Source organism: Haliotis rubra, unplaced genomic scaffold, assembly GCF_003918875.1.
Source record: "Haliotis rubra isolate DU_JTF1 unplaced genomic scaffold, ASM391887v1 Scf169, whole genome shotgun sequence".
Lineage (NCBI taxonomy): Eukaryota > Metazoa > Mollusca > Gastropoda > Lepetellida > Haliotidae > Haliotis > Haliotis rubra.
Window position 1 is genome coordinate 724,274 of NW_025765658.1, and position 19,002 is coordinate 743,275.

General features: G+C 38.9%; 1 protein-coding gene across 1 annotated transcript in view; it reads left to right on the forward strand.

Moving 5' to 3' along the window:
* Nucleotides 1-19,002, forward strand: part of LOC124272343 — a 262,002-nt gene that overhangs the window by 29,405 nt on the left and 213,595 nt on the right. Inside the window, 20 exon segments of the mRNA XM_046707518.1 lie at nt 3,874-3,950; nt 4,064-4,127; nt 4,498-4,698; nt 5,018-5,120; nt 5,639-5,732; nt 5,937-6,103; nt 6,247-6,350; nt 6,640-6,789; nt 7,396-7,561; nt 7,897-8,087; nt 8,246-8,464; nt 8,552-8,666; nt 9,169-9,432; nt 9,568-9,825; nt 13,092-13,336; nt 14,058-14,150; nt 15,986-16,399; nt 16,583-16,659; nt 16,802-16,865; nt 17,802-18,008. Coding sequence (XP_046563474.1) covers nt 3,874-3,950; nt 4,064-4,127; nt 4,498-4,698; nt 5,018-5,120; nt 5,639-5,732; nt 5,937-6,103; nt 6,247-6,350; nt 6,640-6,789; nt 7,396-7,561; nt 7,897-8,087; nt 8,246-8,464; nt 8,552-8,666; nt 9,169-9,432; nt 9,568-9,825; nt 13,092-13,336; nt 14,058-14,150; nt 15,986-16,399; nt 16,583-16,659; nt 16,802-16,865; nt 17,802-18,008 — 3,273 coding nt within the window.

The window sequence follows — 19,002 nt, forward strand, 5'->3', positions numbered from 1 at the left end:
TGAATGATGATGAATATGCCAGTGACTCCTGTAACATGGAGACATATGTATGATGATGAATATGTCAGTGACTCCTGTAACATGGAGAAATATGAATGATGATGAATATGCCAGTGACTCCTGTAACATGGAGACATATGAATGATGATGAATATGCCAGTGACTCCTGTAACATGGAGACATATGTATGACGATGAATATGTCAGTGACTCCTGTAACATGGAGACATATGAATGATGATGAATTTGTCAGTGACTCCTGTAACATGGAGACATATGAATGATGATGAATATGCCAGTGACTCCTGTAACATGGAGACATATGTATGATGATGAATATGTCAGTGACTCCTGTAACATGGAGACATATGAATGATGATGAATATGCCAGTGACTGTAACATGGAGACATATGTAACATGGTAACATGGAGACATATGAATGATGATGAATATGCCAGTGACTCCTGTAACATGGAGACATATGAATGATGATGAATATGCCAGTGACTCCTGTAACATGGAGACATATGTATGATGATGAATATGCCAGTGACTCCTGTAACATGGAGACATATGAATGATGATGAATATGCCAGTGACTCCTGTAACATGGAGACATATGAATGATGATGAATATGCCAGTGACTCCTGTAACATGGAGACATATGTATGATGATGAATATGCCAGTGACTCCTGTAACATGGAGACATATGAATGATGATGAATATGCCAGTGACTCCTGTAACATGGAGACATATGAATGATGATGAATATGCCAGTGACTCCTGTAACATGGAGACATATGAATGATGATGAATATGCCAGTGACTCCTGTAACATGGAGACATATGAATGATGATGAATATGCCAGTGACTCCTGTAACATGGAGACATATGTATGATGATGAATATGCCAGTGACTCCTGTAACATGGAGACATATGAATGATGATGATGAAGTGACTTCTGTAACATCGAGACATATGTATGATGATGAATATGTCAGTGACTCCTGTAACATGGAGACATATGAATGATGATGAATATGCCAGTGACTCCTGTAACATGGAGACATATGAATGATGATGAATATGCCAGTGACTCCTGTAACATGGAGACATATGTATGATGATGAATATGTCAGTGACTCCTGTAACATGGAGACATATGAATGATGATGAATATGCCAGTGACTCCTGTAACATGGAGACATATGAATGATGATGAATATGTCAGTGACTCCTGTAACACGGAGACATATGAATGATGATGAATATGCCAGTGACTCCTGTAACATGGAGACATATGTATGATGATGAATATGTCAGTGACTCCTGTAACATGGAGACATATGAATGATGATGAATATGCCAGTGACTTCTGTAACATCGAGACAGATGTGATGATGAATATGCCAGTGACTCCTGTAACATGGATACATAGGTGTGATGATGTATATGTCAGTTACTCCTGTAACATGGAGACATATGAATGATGATGAATATGCCAGTGACTCCTGTAACATGGAGACATAGGTGTGATGATGAATATGTCAGTGACTCCTGTAACATGACACAGATGTGTGATGATGAATATGCCAGTGACTCCTGTAATACGGAGACATATGAATGATGATGAATATGTCAGTGATTCCTGTAACATGACACAGATGTGTGATGATGAATATGCCAGTGACTCCTGTAACATTGAGACATAGGTGTGATGATGAATCTGTCAGTTACCCCTGTAACATGACACAGATGTGTGATGACAAATATGTCAGTTACTCCTGTAACATGACACAGATGTGTGATGATGAATATGCCAGTGACTTTTGTAACATGGAGACATATGAATGATGATAAATATGTCAGTTACGCCTGTAACATGACACAGATGTGTGATGATGAATATGCCAGTGACTCCTGTAACATGGAGACATATGAATGATGATAAATATGTCAGTTACGCCTGTAACATGACACAGATGTGTGATGATGAATATGCCAGTGACTCCTGTAACATGGAGACATATGAATGATGATGAATATGTCAGTGACTTCTGTAACATGGAAACAGATGTGATGATGAATATGCCAGTGACTTCTGTAACATGGAAACAGATGTGATGCTGAATATGTCAGTGACTCCTGTAACACGGAGACATATGAATGATGCTGAATATGCCAGTGACTCCTGTAACACGGAGACATATGAATGATGCTGAATATGTCAGTGACTCCTGTAACATGGAGACATATGAATGATGATGAATATGCCAGTGACTCCTGTAACATGGAGACATATGAATGATGATGAATATGTCAGTGACTTCTGTAACATGGAAACAGATGTGATGATGAATATGCCAGTGACTTCTGTAACATGGAAACAGATGTGATGCTGAATATGTCAGTGACTCCTGTAACACGGAGACATATGAATGATGCTGAATATGCCAGTGACTCCTGTAACACGGAGACATATGAATGATGCTGAATATGTCAGTGACTCCTGTAACATGGAGACATATGAATGATGATGAATATGCCAGTGACTCCTGTAACATGGAGACATATGAATGATGATGAATTTGTCAGTGACTTCTGTAACATCGAGACAGATGTGATGATGAATATGCCAGTGACTCCTGTAACACGGAGACATATGAATGATGCTGAATATGCCAGTGACTCCTGTAACACGGAGATATATGAATGATGATGAATATGTCAGTGACTCCTGTAACATGGAAACAGATGTGATGATGAATATGCCAGTGACTCCTGTAACATGGAGACAGATGTGTGATGATGAATATGTCAGTGACTCCTGTAACATGGAAACAGATATGGTATCATGGTTAATATGTGATATGTATCACAGAGGAAGATGTGTATTAATGCATACATTTGTTTCCATTCGCCTCTTATCTGTCTTATGTTTCTCACCCTGTGCGTTCCGTGATGCATACGGCACTGAGGTCCTTTAGGCCCTACTGTCAAGACCCGGTAGATCAGCGGACTTACGTGGTCTGCCAAGTCTTGATCATCAAGATGACATGCTGTATCAAAAACATAGGGCCTGGGAGAGGTGGACCTAATTTGTAGAAGAGTCTACAGATAAAGAGAGATGTCACGTCTTTTCTGTAACTGTCTTCAGATAAACACTGTGTGCAGTATTGGTGTGGGATTGTCCATGGTCATTATTGCTGTCTTGGGGGTTTGTAGTCTTAAGAAAACATTCCCATGGAGATGGGCATGGTGTATCGGGAATAGCTTCAGACATTATGTGGATGGAGAAAGGAGAAATATACCATTGACTCTCTTGTTTGGTGTGAACACGGATGTGAGGCATAATGACGGGAGCAGTTAGTATGTGGACCTCTTGTAGCCTTCATTGGAAGTGCCATAATGGTGGGAAGAGGCATGCTGCCATGGTGATGGGGAATACCGTGTGAAAATGTAAGCAAGTCAGCATAGATCTATACCGATTTTTGACATGAAGTCACTTCTATAGCATAGAGATAGATACAGTGCAGATGTGCTATGTACACACTGTTGTTAAACTATCGCCGGATCAGGCGGGGTGACGGAACTAGGAAGGATATACAAAACACCCTTAAAGGTTAAGAGATTTTCATCTTTTGGGGCACTATCCGTTTACAGTCTCTTCCCAAACTTAATGGAAGTCCTTTCTGGCAATCGATATGCAAATACTACAGCGTCACGTCTGCTGTGGTATGCATAAGTGTGCCCCCTTCCACGCCAGATGAACCCTGATGCTACCATTCTAAGAGGGGATCATGTTTGATAAGATTTAGGAAAGAAATCCAATCGTTAGACAATAGTTATATGTGATTTATGTTTCCAGGTGGACGTAATCGACTCAGACAGGAATGCTGTATGTAAATCTCTAAATGACCCTCATCTTACAACATTTGACAAGCAGTAAGTATAGGCCTATCATTTGTCACCTATCCCCATCACGTGCCAAAATAGTCACGTATCTGAATCATATATGTTTATACTGTTACCAAATCTGTTGACATCTTTTATTTCAGATATTTCAACATGCATGGCTCGGGAGAATATATCCTTTTCAAGAGTGAAATCAATAATTATGCAGTAAGTTATTAATGCTCTCATGTCCGTATACCCATTAATGTTTTTTTTAATAGAGGGACTCGTGTGGTGATTCTCATATGCTCGTTTGTCTCTTATATTCATTCAACACCTCCAGCATGTTCACTGCATGTTTTCTTCGTAGTATTACGTATATTAACAAAAACATGATCCAGTTTTAGACCAAAAATGACATAATAGAATTTTTATCTTTTGGATAATACTTATGATAAATATTGATAAATGTGATATATTTAAAAAAAGAGATAAAAAGGATAGTATAAATGATAATATAATTCAGTTTTTCTCTCGGCAGTCCACGCAGCTAAACATTTTCTTTACACAGTTCTGCAGAAGTATTAATTCATTTCAGGTCCACGCGTTTTACTCAAGGTGTACAAAGGGTTCATCAGAACCTACCTGCAATTGTGCAGTGGCAGTACAGACTGGCAGAAATGTCATTACTTTCAATGGATGCATAGAGAACGAGGGCATCACAGTCAAGTATTTTGGAACCGAAAAACTTCAAGAAGGAACTCGGATATACAGAAAGCAGAGTGGAAGAGTGTATGAGGTGAATACTTAATATTATTATTCACATAATTACAGTTGACTGATGGGTAATGGTATTGAGTGAGTGAGCGATTGAGTTTAGTTTTACGCCGCACTCAGCAATATTCCAGCTATATGGCGGCGGTCTGTAAATAATCGAGTCTGGACCAGACAATCCAGTGATCAACAGCCTGAGCATCGATCTGCGCAATTGAGAAACCGATGACATGTGTCAACCAAGCTAGCGAGCCTGACCACCCGATCCCGTTAGTCGCCTCTTCGTACTGGTATTAGCTTACCATCACGTGCTCTTCTGACGGTATATGCATGCTTCCTTATAGGTTGTTTTGGCCACTGGAACACAGGTGATGGTAGAAGAGAGCTATAAAACCTTCATCAATGTGTGGATGTACCCTTCTCCTTTAGATGCAAACAAAACAAAAGGTATGCCTGTAAAATATATATTAATTGGTGTAGCCTATAGTGCATATCTGATCACAATGGGAATTCAAATTACTTTGCAACATCAAAGGACCATCAAATACCTGCACAAAGGGATCATAGCCCTAAGGTGATCGTAACTCTCAAACATTAACATAGACATAGGACCGTCTTGAATTAGCGCTAAGGTTGTTGTGTACAACAGAACCCTGTTCTGCATTTCCTTGGTTATTTGGATATTTGCCAAATGCATTATCTTTTTTATCCCTGCCAGTAAACACGTGAGGTTTATGAATTTGCTACATTACACGAACAATGAAACTGAAAAACTTGGCATGTAGATAGTGCGCAATAAGTTTCAACCAAATACCATGTTTTCCCAGTCTGTTTTATCTTTTAGCTGATAATATATTTCATCCTCCCTTGGGGATTGATACAACTGATGCAACAAACCCATTATGTAAACATATATGTGAAGTATTCTCTTTGGAGATATCTATCCATTTGGCTCTATGTTTCAGGCTTGTGTGGTGATTTTGATGGTGATTCATCGAATGAGTTTATGCTGCAGAATGGTACCATTGGAACCATTTCAGAATTTGCTACAGAATGGAAGTAAGGCTTTCAAATAATCAAATAATCTTATTACTTTTTATGTCTTTTTTTTTGTTCGTGAAATACATACTTCATAAAGATGAAAATAAAAACATATGTCCCCTATCAATGTACATACCTGACTCTGTTCATGACTTTTATGATTTTATATTTTTTAAAACCTGGTTTATTACTCAGTTATCATTAAGTGTTCTGTTACTGAAGAGTGAGCCCAGCTGACAGTTTGTACAATGGTCTGTGTCCTGACAAGATGCCACCCTCCTCCCCACCACGTGCCTTGCAGTACTGTGCATGTACTTCAGTCGGTGCCACTCAGTGCATGACAGATAACAGTGTCCTGGCCTGTCATATGTTAAAGGAACACAATGCAGGTGAGACTTAGAGGAAATAAACAATTCAACTCAACCCAACATAAACATTGCTTTTGTCATGTCGACTATGTGTTGTCTTTCCTGTATAGTTTTGCAAATTTTAAACTGAAATGCTCTACATCGATGACATTTATGCAATACAGATGATGACATAACAGAAGCTTTAACAGCCATGCCAACTCTCGCAGCCAACTGCTTTGAAGGTTTTCAAAGAGTGGATGATTTCCCTAGTGATCAGGAAATCAGTGTATGTATAACACCAAGATTGCATTTTTTCTCCTGACTTGTAACACATTCTTGCAAATGTTTTAAACATTTTTTAAAACAAAATGAAAGGCTAATTTCATACAGTACATGCATACAAATGTGTACACAAAGGTCAACCAATTTGTTCCCTCTTTAACTTTTCTCAAGTAAACAATCTTGTTTTAAAATACATATTGAATTTCATACAATTATTTACCAAGAATAACTACAATGACTTGAAGATCTATAACTTTGTGTTCGTTGTCACATTATTTGTGCTTGGTGTACAGGTGAATGAGTCATTGCCAAGTAACTGGAATGAGAGCTATGCACGCAGTATCTGTCAGGAGTCTCTAGAGGCGAGCATTTCCTTCTCTGTGTGCAGCTCAGTGGTCCAGCTACCTCCACAAGAGATAGACAACTGCGTTCAGGACCTCTTGGTTAGTATGTGAAGGCAAACTCTGTCCAAGTGACAAAGGATGTTCAAATCAGGGATAATTATATCATGTATTTGCTCTTGATAGAACCCTTAAACAAAGATCATGAATAAGAAGAAACTCATGCAAAAGATAGTTGTTATAACAATTTTGAATTGTTTCGTTTGTTTTCATCTCATGTGATATGTAGCTGAAAATTATGTATACCTCCATTTCCACTTCTTTTTACAATCTGACCCAGGGTTACATACTTTAGAGACACCAATACATTAACATTTAATGTGTAATACTATTTATATTCAGCTCATGAAACCCTGTAAAACCGACTCATACCCAAAAAGACCATGTTCCGTACACTTGGGGCCTGAATGTTATCTGTTACCCAATGCTTGTCATAAGAACTGACGAACAGAAATATTAGGTGGTAACAATATTTACCTCCATGATTTCGCTTCATTTCTTGTGGATTATTTTACTTTTGCCGTCAACAAGCAGTGCGCCTGTCCTAGATTGGATGCATGACACCATTATACAGCTGGAATAGTTCTGGCAGTGTAAGACAATATAAGCTCACTCTTGAACTGTGTGTCCATGATTTTCTCCTACCAGTCAACACAAGATGAATCCTGGAGCCGTGTCCTGCAGGCGTCATTAGAGATGTCCTGCAGATATGAGCTGACAACTAATGCAACTCTCATCATGACTGGACAGTCACAAACTATTCTCAACACAATCTGCCCAGATGGATGTTCCGGCAATGGAAACTGTGTACAGAGTAAGCAATCCAGTGTCTTCAAGTGTGCATGCAGTGTCACTTTGTTGGGGTGCATAGAAACAGTGTATGAAATAAGCCAAAAATCCGGCCAGACATCTGGGCTGGTAACTTTAAAAACTTACCAACCCAGAAGAGATTTAACCAGTCCTTCTTAAATACTAGATAGACAGTGCCAGTGAACACGTTATCTGAATACAATTTTTTACCCGTCCATCGGTCTGGCTAGCTTTAAAATTAGACCGTCCGGCAGAAATCTAGTCGGTCTCGGGCTGTTGGACAGGCCTTATTTCATACACTGATAGAAAACATAGCTATTGTCTCATGTATGTTTCTAGGTGAATGCGAGTGTAATGATGGCTATGTGGGAGTTGACTGTTCCCTCAGTATCTTCACTGCACCTGCCATTGCCCGACTAGAGAATGATGGCCACTGTAACATACTTCTTGGTGACTGCACTACGGTGCACCTATATGGAGGAACATTTGTGGAGACATCACAACTTAAAGGATACTTCAAAATGATTGAGGTCAGTGTTAGTGGATAAAACATTCTATTCTCATTCTATAGTTTTCATCAACTGACATAAGTTTTTCTTGTTTTGAGTGAGATTGTCTGACTATTATATCGTACATGCAGGTACACATACTACGGAAGTGTTAGTAAGTATGGTTATTTGCGCTACAGGTTAACAGCACAGGCTTTGAGGAGGTTGGCAGCTGGACAGAGTGCAACAGAACAGTGTTTGTCAGCAAGAGTGTTCTTCGATGTGTCCTCCCTAAGACAGCAAACTACCTTCTCCGTGTGACCAATGTTGACGGTGTCTTCTCCAACAAGCTAACATTCCTAGCCTACAACCCCCAGTGCTACTCATGCAACACAGAACTAGGAACATGTGGAATGAAGGTGGGCGCCATTTATGCATAATATGTGTGTATTTTACATTTCTTATCTGTTCTCTGTGTATAACACATATTCCATTCTATTTTGCAGGAGCAAGTATGTGTGATTGATGATGTCTGCTTTCCGGACCTAACAATCAACCCAGACACTCACACACAGATCTGTAATGCCACACAGAGCAATGTGTCATGGAGTGAGAACACATGTAAGTTATTAATGCCAACAGTCTTGCAGAGAGTTGTTTCACACAATCAGATCCTAACTCCACGAACCTTTGAAATTGGTTTGCTATACCCAAACATTTGTACTGGCAATCCTGCAGCAACAACATTGCTGCCCCTGGCATAGGGTAGTTCATCTGTAGGAAGCTATAGGCTTATGTATGTAATTGTAAAATCAGTATGCTGTGTCCATTAATTTTGATTTTATATAATATAGGTGTCCAGCACCTACCACTGTTTCCAAATCTTAAACAAATGTCTGAAAGCAGCAAGTATAAAGTGCCCTCAGTTCACCACAAAAGGGAAAAAAATGATAATGTATGATAAACATGCTGCCCTTGTTGGTATGACCATGTGAGATCAGTCAGCAAAGTATTCTGGTACTGGACAAAGGGAGGTAACTGTACAAAATATATTTCACTAAGAAACCTTGCACAAGGCATTAAAATAGACATGATGATGTGACTTGACCTATTTCCTTGCCAGCTCCTTGTCCTGGATCAGAAGTAATATGGATACAAAACACTTCCATGGCAATTGCCTTCCACAACCACAAAACTGTTAATGCTTCAAGTGTGGATATGTGTCGTACCCAGTGCTTGGAGGAGACAGATTTCCTGTGCCGTTCTGCTGACTACAACACAATTTCTAATGAGTGTCATTTGTCAAAGTTCAAGGCTGCACAGGTTGGAGATTACTTCCAGGAGTTTCCTGAGAGATTCCAATACCTTGAATGGCAGTGTCAGGAAGGTAAGTCTATTGAGGCTTCAACTGTGTATATACTGGAACATGTTTTAAGCTAGCAGAAATTCAGTAGTATGGTAGGTATCTGAAGTAAAAGTAAATGTTAATCTGCTTGTTAAACTATTTTTAACTTTCCACTAGACCGCTGTCCGTCTGCATTGCTGTCATGGAAAAAAGACCAAGACTATGTGAAGCCTGGATCAAGTGATTTTGCCAAGTATGCTGTGTGGACAGTTGACCACTGTAGACGACTCTGCTCTCTCAACGAAACCTGCCAATCTGTCAAATTCAACAAAGCACGAGGCATCTGTATTGTTTCCCCTGTAATTATCACCAACACAACCTTCAAATGGGTACATGCACCTGGTTGGGACACTCACTCACTCACTTGCAGACAAGGTAAATATTTACAATATATTAAAGCATAGTTTTCAAATATTACTTGAAATTTTCTACATTTGTGCATTAAGTTGTAAGAAATATGTCTTGAGAAGTAAACTATTGCAGAGACTTTGTGCTTGCATGTGCATTGTGTTTTTTAAAAAGAAACAAATATATTTTCACAGTCTTGACCAAGACTAGATAACCATTATAGGATGTAGAAAAATTCAAGGAGACAGCGTCTGTAACAGATTCAGTTTCAGTAAATGCCACTCCAGAACCTGTTGAACAATCTGTCAGCTTTTAGGTGCTCTGTAAGACAGCCATATATGGGTGCAAGAAGTGAGATCTCAGTCCAGGCTTTAATGTGCATCTGTTCTGGTACTGTGTCCTGTCACAGATCAATATTTCCCAAAAGGACTTTGATGGAACCAATCAAACTTCCCTGAATATGGTTATCAAATGACTTCAGTTGACCTCAAAGACTTGTGCCAGTTCCTGCACATGCTGATGTCTCCAGGACATATCTGTCATGTTGAGCAGGACAGGCATTGTCACTCATGTTTTCCCCTCCTCCACCAGTTCTCCTCAGGGCCCTCAGGTTGGAATCACCATAGCTGATATTATAGTATGACCAGAAATTATTGAGAATTTTAGGAATATGGTTAATTGGATTTCTAGCATAAACAACCTTGACCAGCTCTCAAGTGCTTGGTTTCATTCAAGAGAGACAACTCCGCTAATCCTTTTTCATTAGTTTGTGAAGAGTTATCCCCCTTTGTTTACTTGCTAGCAGACGACATTTTCAGTGATCCTCAGTATGGATGATTTAGAGAAGAGGAAGTTGATTTTAGAGTATTATAACAAGGACATCAGATCAGCTAAAGATATTTCAAGTAGAACAGGCATCCCTTTATCCACTGTTTATCGTGTTTTGAAAAATATTGCAAATGGATATGGCACTGAGCACCAGGGAGGCGCAGGTAGGCCCAGAAAATTGACTGTCGGTGACAGGAGGCGGCTTGGTATTCTTGATTCTAAAAACAAGCGAAGGAGTTTAGAAAACTTAAGGCTGGATAAGATTGATGGAGGAACTGTGGCTGTCTGTAAGGAGACAATTAGAACTGAACTGCATGCATTGGGTTGGCAGAAAAGTCGAGGAATCCATCACTGATCATGAAACCTGAACAAATGGAGCGAAGGTTGAACTGGTGCTTACAGCATAGAAATTTTAACTGGGACAATGTGATTTTCTCAGATGAAAGTTCTCTGTGGCTGTTTCCTAATACACTGAAATTCTGGACCAAACAAATTGAAAAACCTTTGTATCAGCACCCAGAGTACAGTCTGAAATTTAACGTGTAGGGTGACATATCTGTGTTAGGGGCAATGCCCCTCTGTGTATTTGAAGGGAATATGAACAGTGAACAGTGAACGGTACACAGATATTCTCGAGGGACATTTACTTCCATCTGCTCACGTGTTCTACGGAAATCTTTGGATTAACCAGCAGGTCAACGACCCAATACATCGTTCAAAGCATTCACAGGCCTGTTTTGGGACCAAAAATATGACATTATTAGATTGGCCAAGCTATAGCCCTGACCTAAATCCAATAGAAAATGTTTGGGGACTTATGAAGGAAAGTGTCAATAAGAAAAATCTGACAAATATTGCTGAAATGAAAGAAGAGGTGGTCCGATATTGGGACAGCATGGACCACGACTTTCTAACTTCTTTGATCAGTAGTATGCCCTGCCGCATTGAAGCCGGAGACTATCAGAGACTATCAACATAGTTTCCTTGACACCATGGTGCCTTCCAGGATGGTGCCAATATGATAACTAATAATTTTGTCTCTCATGGTTCATATCCAATATCTTTCTTTATCATTATATAGTTACAATAAATATACCCAGTTACATACTTGAAACAATAAAGGACACAGTTATTTTATGTACTGATGGTAAGAAGAAAGAATCATCAGTTCTTACATTTGACTTACCGGTACGTATTTGTAGGTTTTCAGTTACTGCATTGTGTCTGTATACAAGTCCCTCAATGCTGCATTTGCATGTACATGCATTCATTCATATTTCCTCTGGCACACAGAGGCTTTATCCTTTGCCTTAGTTGTCATTTATCTGGCCAGTTTACCAGATTAGTTTACCAGTTCATTTAGTCAGATCAAATTTATCAGTTTTACCAGTTGAATATAGCTGTTGAATTTAGTGGGTTAAGTGTATCAGCTAAGTCTACCAGGTAAGTGTTTCAATAATTTTTTGCGAAAGAGATTTACTCAAAATAGCATTCAATATTGTTCACAGTAAATTAATTAATTCACCATTACAGTAATAACAGTCAGTTTACCTCTACTGGTGCCTTTAAAGAAACTTTAGTTGATGGGAAATCTATACATTTAAAGTACATATGTTACTTTGTTACCTGTTAAAAGTAAACATTCTCAAAATCTGACAAAAATATGTCAACATAATTTTTCCCCAATGTGTGTGTGTGGAACTGACCTAAGTACCAGATTATTTTTTAATGTACTCTCATTTGGGCCCAAAACTGAATCATGCAACCTTGACTATATTGTTGTGGGATTAAATATTATGAAAGAAAAGATTTGTTTTCCCTCCATTCTAGATTCTTGAAGCTTGACACAGCAGAAATTCTAACAAGTAAATGATGTCAAAGTGATAGTTATAAACTATGTGCAAGTGGCAAAATACTCTTCTGTTAGAGCACACAATGGATAACAATCTAGGAGAGTTTATCAACTCACTTGTTCTGTTCACTTGCACTTATAGAATGACCACCCCCAACTGATCTTTTCCACTGAGATTAAGTCATTTGAAAAAGATTTTTTGAAAGAAATGGCTGAGTTAGGGACCATTCATAATTTATGACTAAGGGGGTGGGTGGGTGGGGGTGCTTGATGATGATTTTTATGGAGAAGCATGTACAATGTGACTGACCCCCTAAAATTTATGTACAAAGTAAGTGATCCCCCTCTGGATATCATGTAGAAAATCAATGACCCCCACCCCCTTCCCATATTTTGTAAGCCTAATTTTTAAATATTATAATGTACAAAGTTGATGATCCCCCAGTACATGTGTACAAAATTGATGACCCCCTCTACCTCCCCAGAACAAAATGGGTGGACCTCCCTTTAAAATCATCATCACCCCCCCTAGCCATAACTTATGAACGGTCCCTTATTTTACATAGAACCAACCAAAATACAACATAATTATAGCTATTTTAACAAATTTCAGGATCCCCATTAGATCGGAGGAGTGTGAGTGTGGGCAGCATAGCAATTGTACCCAGTTTCAAAGCACCTGGCAATGATACTTTTATGTGTAACTTCACGAAAGTGAATGTCACTAGCCGCAGTGTCCACTATAATGTTTTGTGGCAAGTGGATGGTCAGTGGACATATGAGAGCACGCTGAGGACTGATGTGACTGGGGACATTCTGGATGATGTGCTGGCTAACAACATCACAAATGGGACAACCGTATGTAACACCAGTACCATGGCATTTTTAAGGTTTCACATATTCAAGGTTTATTGCTTTAATCAGTGGTGTTTTGGATTGAATTATAACAACTGATGTGTCCAAAGTTATTGCAATTTAATAAGCCTTCTCAATATCAATTGTAGAATTGAAGTATAGATGACATGGTAGTAATGATGTTAATAGTCATAGATGAACATTTGAAGGGGACATATCAAATATGTATGTGTACAATATAGTGTAAAGCTGGGACAATCTGCCACTCAATACCAGCAGAACCAGCTGAAACAGTTGGCAGGACATCGATCATATAGGAGTTTTTAAAAGGTAGTGATGAACATTTTGACAGACTTCACCACACATTTTGTGAATGTTTCGTTTTGTGGCAGGCACTTCAAAATCACAAACTTGCAGGTTATAAGATGTGTTACATACCTCGATGTATTTTATAGATGAGTAAAGTTTTTAATATGGGAGTTTTCATCTAGATCCTCACTCTTCTAACTATAACATCTGTTGTGTCTGGAGCAGCATGGAAGTCATGTAATTATCTTTTCTTTTCTTCTTCTGAATTTTTTGTTCAGTTTGTCTTTTAGTTATCAACCACTGATCTACTTTCATTATGTTATGATTTAGTATGCATAGTAACATATACACTGAGTTTTCCAATGACATTACCAGGAAAGGAATTTTGTGTAAACTGTCCTGTCTGTGGTTTCAGATTACAGCTGCAGTAAGTGCTTGCTATGCAGATGATTGTGAGAACACTAGGGGCCTGCTGGCAGTTTCAGATGTGTACACAGCACAAATTAAGGTAACTGTATAATGTGTATTATTGTTTTCCCAAATTTCAACGACATTGATTTGTCTACTCCTGAGCTGGGTGCCATTGTATAAAAACATGTAACTAATCCAGTTAAGTGATATTCAGTCTCTCTCACAGTCATATTAATTAATGAAAATATTATCTAACTGGAAAAGTAGTGAAGCTTCTAAATATGTGCAGGCTGGGAATAATGGAAAAACCAGTTCTTCACACAACTGATGTAATGGGAAATGACCAAGGCAAGAGTAAACACTGTTATGTATATGTACAGCTTCCAGTGTCTTTCTGAGATGCAACAGTAGAGGTATTGACAACTCCAGTACTTGCCAAAACCTAGACAAGCAGGTGGGGGGTTGGGGGTGGGTCATGGAATGTCATGCAATTAATTTTTCAGTTAAATGATGCAGCAATTCACTTGACATTGTCTGTTTTGTGACCTGGATGATGGCAGTATGATATGCATCAATCTTAATAATAATGTACACACTACTTCCACTTAGATTAAATTTAACAATTGTCAAATTTTAGATTTGGTTGTGTGTATAATCCCAATAACACTACCTTTGTGTCTGTTTTTAAGTGTTTCTGACAGTGCTAGTCTGTAACTGACTCTGTATGTTTCAAAGTCTCTGATTGTCTGTTTGAATGTGTCTGTTTCTGTGTCTGTTAATGCCACTTTCTCGGTTACTGTCTCTCACTGTGTCTGTCGGTGTTTCTGACTCTGTGTGTCGGTGTCTCTCACTGTGTGTCGGTGTTTCTGACTGTGTGTGTCAGTGTTTCTGACTGTGTCTGTCGGTGTCTCTCACTGTGTCTGTCGGTGTTTCTGACTGTGTCTGTCGGTGTCTCTCACTGTGTGTGTCGGTGTTTCTGACTGTGTCTGTCGGTGTCTCTCACTGTGTCTGTCAGTGTTTCTGACTGTGTCTGTCGGTGTCTCTCACTGTGTGTGTCTGTGTCTCTCACTGTGTCTGTCAGTGTTTCTGACTGTGTCTGTCAGTGTCTCTCACTGTGTCTGTCGGTGTTTCTGACTGTGTCTGTCGGTGTCTCTCACTGTGTGTCGGTGTCTCTCACTGTGTCTGTCAGTGTTTCTGACTGTGTGTGTCGGTGTCTCTCACTGTGTGTGTCGGTGTTTCTGACTGTGTGTGTCAGTGTCTCTCACTGTGTGTGTCTGTGTTTCTGACTGTGTGTGTGTCTGTGTTTCTGACTGTGTGTGTGTCGCTGTTTCTGACTGTGTGTCTCGGTGTTTCTGACTGTGTGTGTCGGTGTCTCTCACTGTGTGTGTCGGTTAATGTCACTTTCTCCGGCTCCTCACACTTACTAACTGTAAGTATTGTTTGCTATTTGTCTGTAAAACATTCACAACACTCTTACAGCACATTTGCTGCAACATATATGTTTGTATCCTTGTTAGTTATGCAGATTTGTCTCTCTTGTGACTAACATGAAATATAGTTGCATCTTTGTAAACTCTATAATGTTACCTTTATTGTTTGTAAATATCATCATACATAGGATTTGATTTATGATCATGTGTTTTTAAGGAGACAGTTATTTCATTGGCATATCAATTTATTTGCCCCAAGGTGTAAATACAGATTGGCATTGTGGGTTATACTAGTTGATGTATCATGATGTCTATCAACCTTGTAGATAGACAATGCATACCCAATGCCTCTCCTCAGAAGCAGCACCATTTAATTGTAATGGGAAAACAGTTTCCAATGATAGCAGGGTAAATGTCACATTCATTTGTTAAATGATGCCTGAAAACAAAAGTAGAATACTGGCATAGTATGAGTTATGCATGAGGTTTGTTTGCCTTTCAGATGGAAAATGCACTGAACGAAATGACCTTGACTGAAGGGAAGCCAGGGGAGACCATCCAAGTATTGGCATCTGCTCCACCATATGTACTATGTCGTGGTTTGTCCTTCAATAACACTGATGAGTGTGAAATTCAGATTTCATATGACATATCAGTTGATAATGCTACTGAAGTCCAGTGTCTGACTGGTGAATTTATACCCCAGATGGCATTCAGACTTTCTTCTGATGAGGAAGATCATCCTCTTTGTCAGCTCTTGATCAGGAGAGATAACTGGCAGAAACAGTACTCACTGAACGTGCGGGCAACAATTGACAGCAAATATGAGGGTGACCACAACAGAACTCTGACAGTAATGTCCTCCTACCTGGTTAGCTCCGTGGTGGAACATTCATCTGAGCTGCTCAAGTCTGAGGTCAGTTGCTTGGTTACTGTGTTATGCTGTATTTACCTGTCACTGTTCCTCAATAACAGTTTCTGTCTCTTCTTGCCATCTGTGTCGATATATCTCTATCACTCTCTGTGTTAAAATCTAGCCAAGAATCTTTTTCCTTCATTCACTTATTTGTGACTGTACTGAGATTTCTCATTGCTTCAGCTGTCTATCGTGGATGCAGACTATGGTGCCCTGTGTATGGTTGTCAATGATCCACACATTACAACTTTTGATGGCTTGTGAGTATGCTCATATATTCTTGACAGGGACTTTTCTTAAATCTATAAGATTGATCATTTGAATATATTTATATCCTCTGATTTTATTGATATACCCCAATATACCCCACTGTACATGATGGTGTATCTATGACTGTTTCAGCTACTACCACATGTACTACCGCGGCCCATTTGTTCTGTATCAGCACACGGAATTGCCCTACTCTGTAAGTACAGCACTGGAATAGGTTGATTGTCACGTGTTGTCTCTAGTGTTAAAATAAGATGTTCTACAGACTCTTTATAACTTATAAACTTATAATAATCTTGTAAAGAAATATTTTGTCTTCATGATCAAATCATTCCCTTTTTCACAAGCATCCTCTGACACCTTAAAGTAATATACTCATCATTTTAGTAGATAAAGCAGTGTCAGAAATTGAGGGTCAAGTCCTTATCAGTGTAAGGTAGCACATGATACACTTTAGAGTCTTTATAAAAGTGCCCAAATTATTTTCATTGTCAAAGCTGAGAGATTGTTTACGCTACATATTGAAAAAACAAAATTCCTATAAATTTTTTACATTCTATTTCTTTCATCAATATTCAAAGATGCATGGGAACGATTGTGTGGATCAAAGTAGTTATAATGTGATTGGTGGCAAATAATAAATACAATCATTCTCATGTTTAATTTAAATAATTCAAATCTCAGAATATGGCATTCATAACTCTGTGCAAAGATGAGGGATGTGAAAAAAATGGAAAAAACAAGATACAGCAGTAATCTAAAATTCCTGTAACAAGTCTGTTTCAAAACTATAAGTATGATTAATGCATATATTGAACAAATGTGTATTGCCTGGAGTCGAGTGCAATATTCTCTGTGAAAGTCAATACACTAAAATGTCAAACTGTCTCCTTCAACATGACAGCTACACTAACCTAAGTTCTATGTAATCTGTGAAATGGCTGTCACAGAAGACTAGGGTATTGCAATCTAGGGTATTCAGTCTCTTAACTGTGTCATAATCTGCTGATAAGAACTACCTCCTCCCTCTATAAGATGACACTTATAGTTTCTAACTCACATGCACATTGAAGGCACACCGACTGACTCAGTGGAAAATAACTGTTAACTGGTAGATATTGCTTGCCATTAGGTTCAAGTGTTCCTGAGAGACTGCCATGGCCGGATGTCCTGCACAGTAGCTGTCGCTGCCAGAGCAGGGAATGATGTGGTTCACATTGACTATGGTGGTGCCATTGCTACTGAGAACTCCAACCCTGTAACAGTGAGGATGTTCAGGAATGGTGCTGTGACACCTGGCTTCCGAACATTCAGTAGGGACGAAGGCCGAATGTATATAGTAAGTCTCCCTGGTAAAACCTATATAATGAATGGTCATATATTGTCCAACTAAGGTATTGCTGTATATAACTAACACTCATGTATGTTCAACTAACGTACATATGTGGATAACTTAAACATACATATGTGTCGTACTAATGTACAATTGTATCCAACTAACACACATGTGTGGTCAAATTGCATACATATGTGTCAAACTAACATGCATATGTGTCATACTAATGTACATTTGTATCCAACTACAGTCTGTTTGGCTCAGACTGATGAATTGCTATCTAACTCGAAAACTAACAAATGTAAGATACTCAATGAAATGCTGATGACAATTAGAACTTCAGACCAACTCTGTGAGTATTTTGCAGAATTTCTGTAATAAAAAACTTGTTCAACAAACTATCCTAAAAATTTAAATAATAATAATAAGTCATCTTCTATAGCACACAGTCTCCAAACACCAAGTGTTTGCTTGCGGCGCTTAATCAGAATCTGATTCCTATTACCCTGGATAACTGCCGGGTGAACAGAGGCAATTTGGAACTAACTCACTTACCTAAGGTGAGACCACATGTATGACATGTGCTTCATTGTGGGGCAGGACTGAAGTCCTAGAAACTCTCAGAAATCAAGCTGCCAAACATGGTCACCCATCCAAGGACTGTCCGAGCTGGACGTTGCTTAACTTCAACTGATTTGCGATCTGAGCTCTATGCACGTGACCACACGCCACCACCATACAGTTTACTATCCATTGGTCTGATGTTTTGATTATGATCAGCATTTCATTAAGTATTATATGTTTATTGGTTTTCGTGTTAGACTGCAATTCATCGGTCTGCTTTTGAGCCAAACATATGTATCCCACTATCATGCATGTGTGTTGAAGTAATGTACATATGTATCCCACTATCATGCATGTGTGTTGAAGTAATGAACATATGTATCCCACTATCATGCATGTGCATTGAAGTAATGTACATATGTATCCCACTATC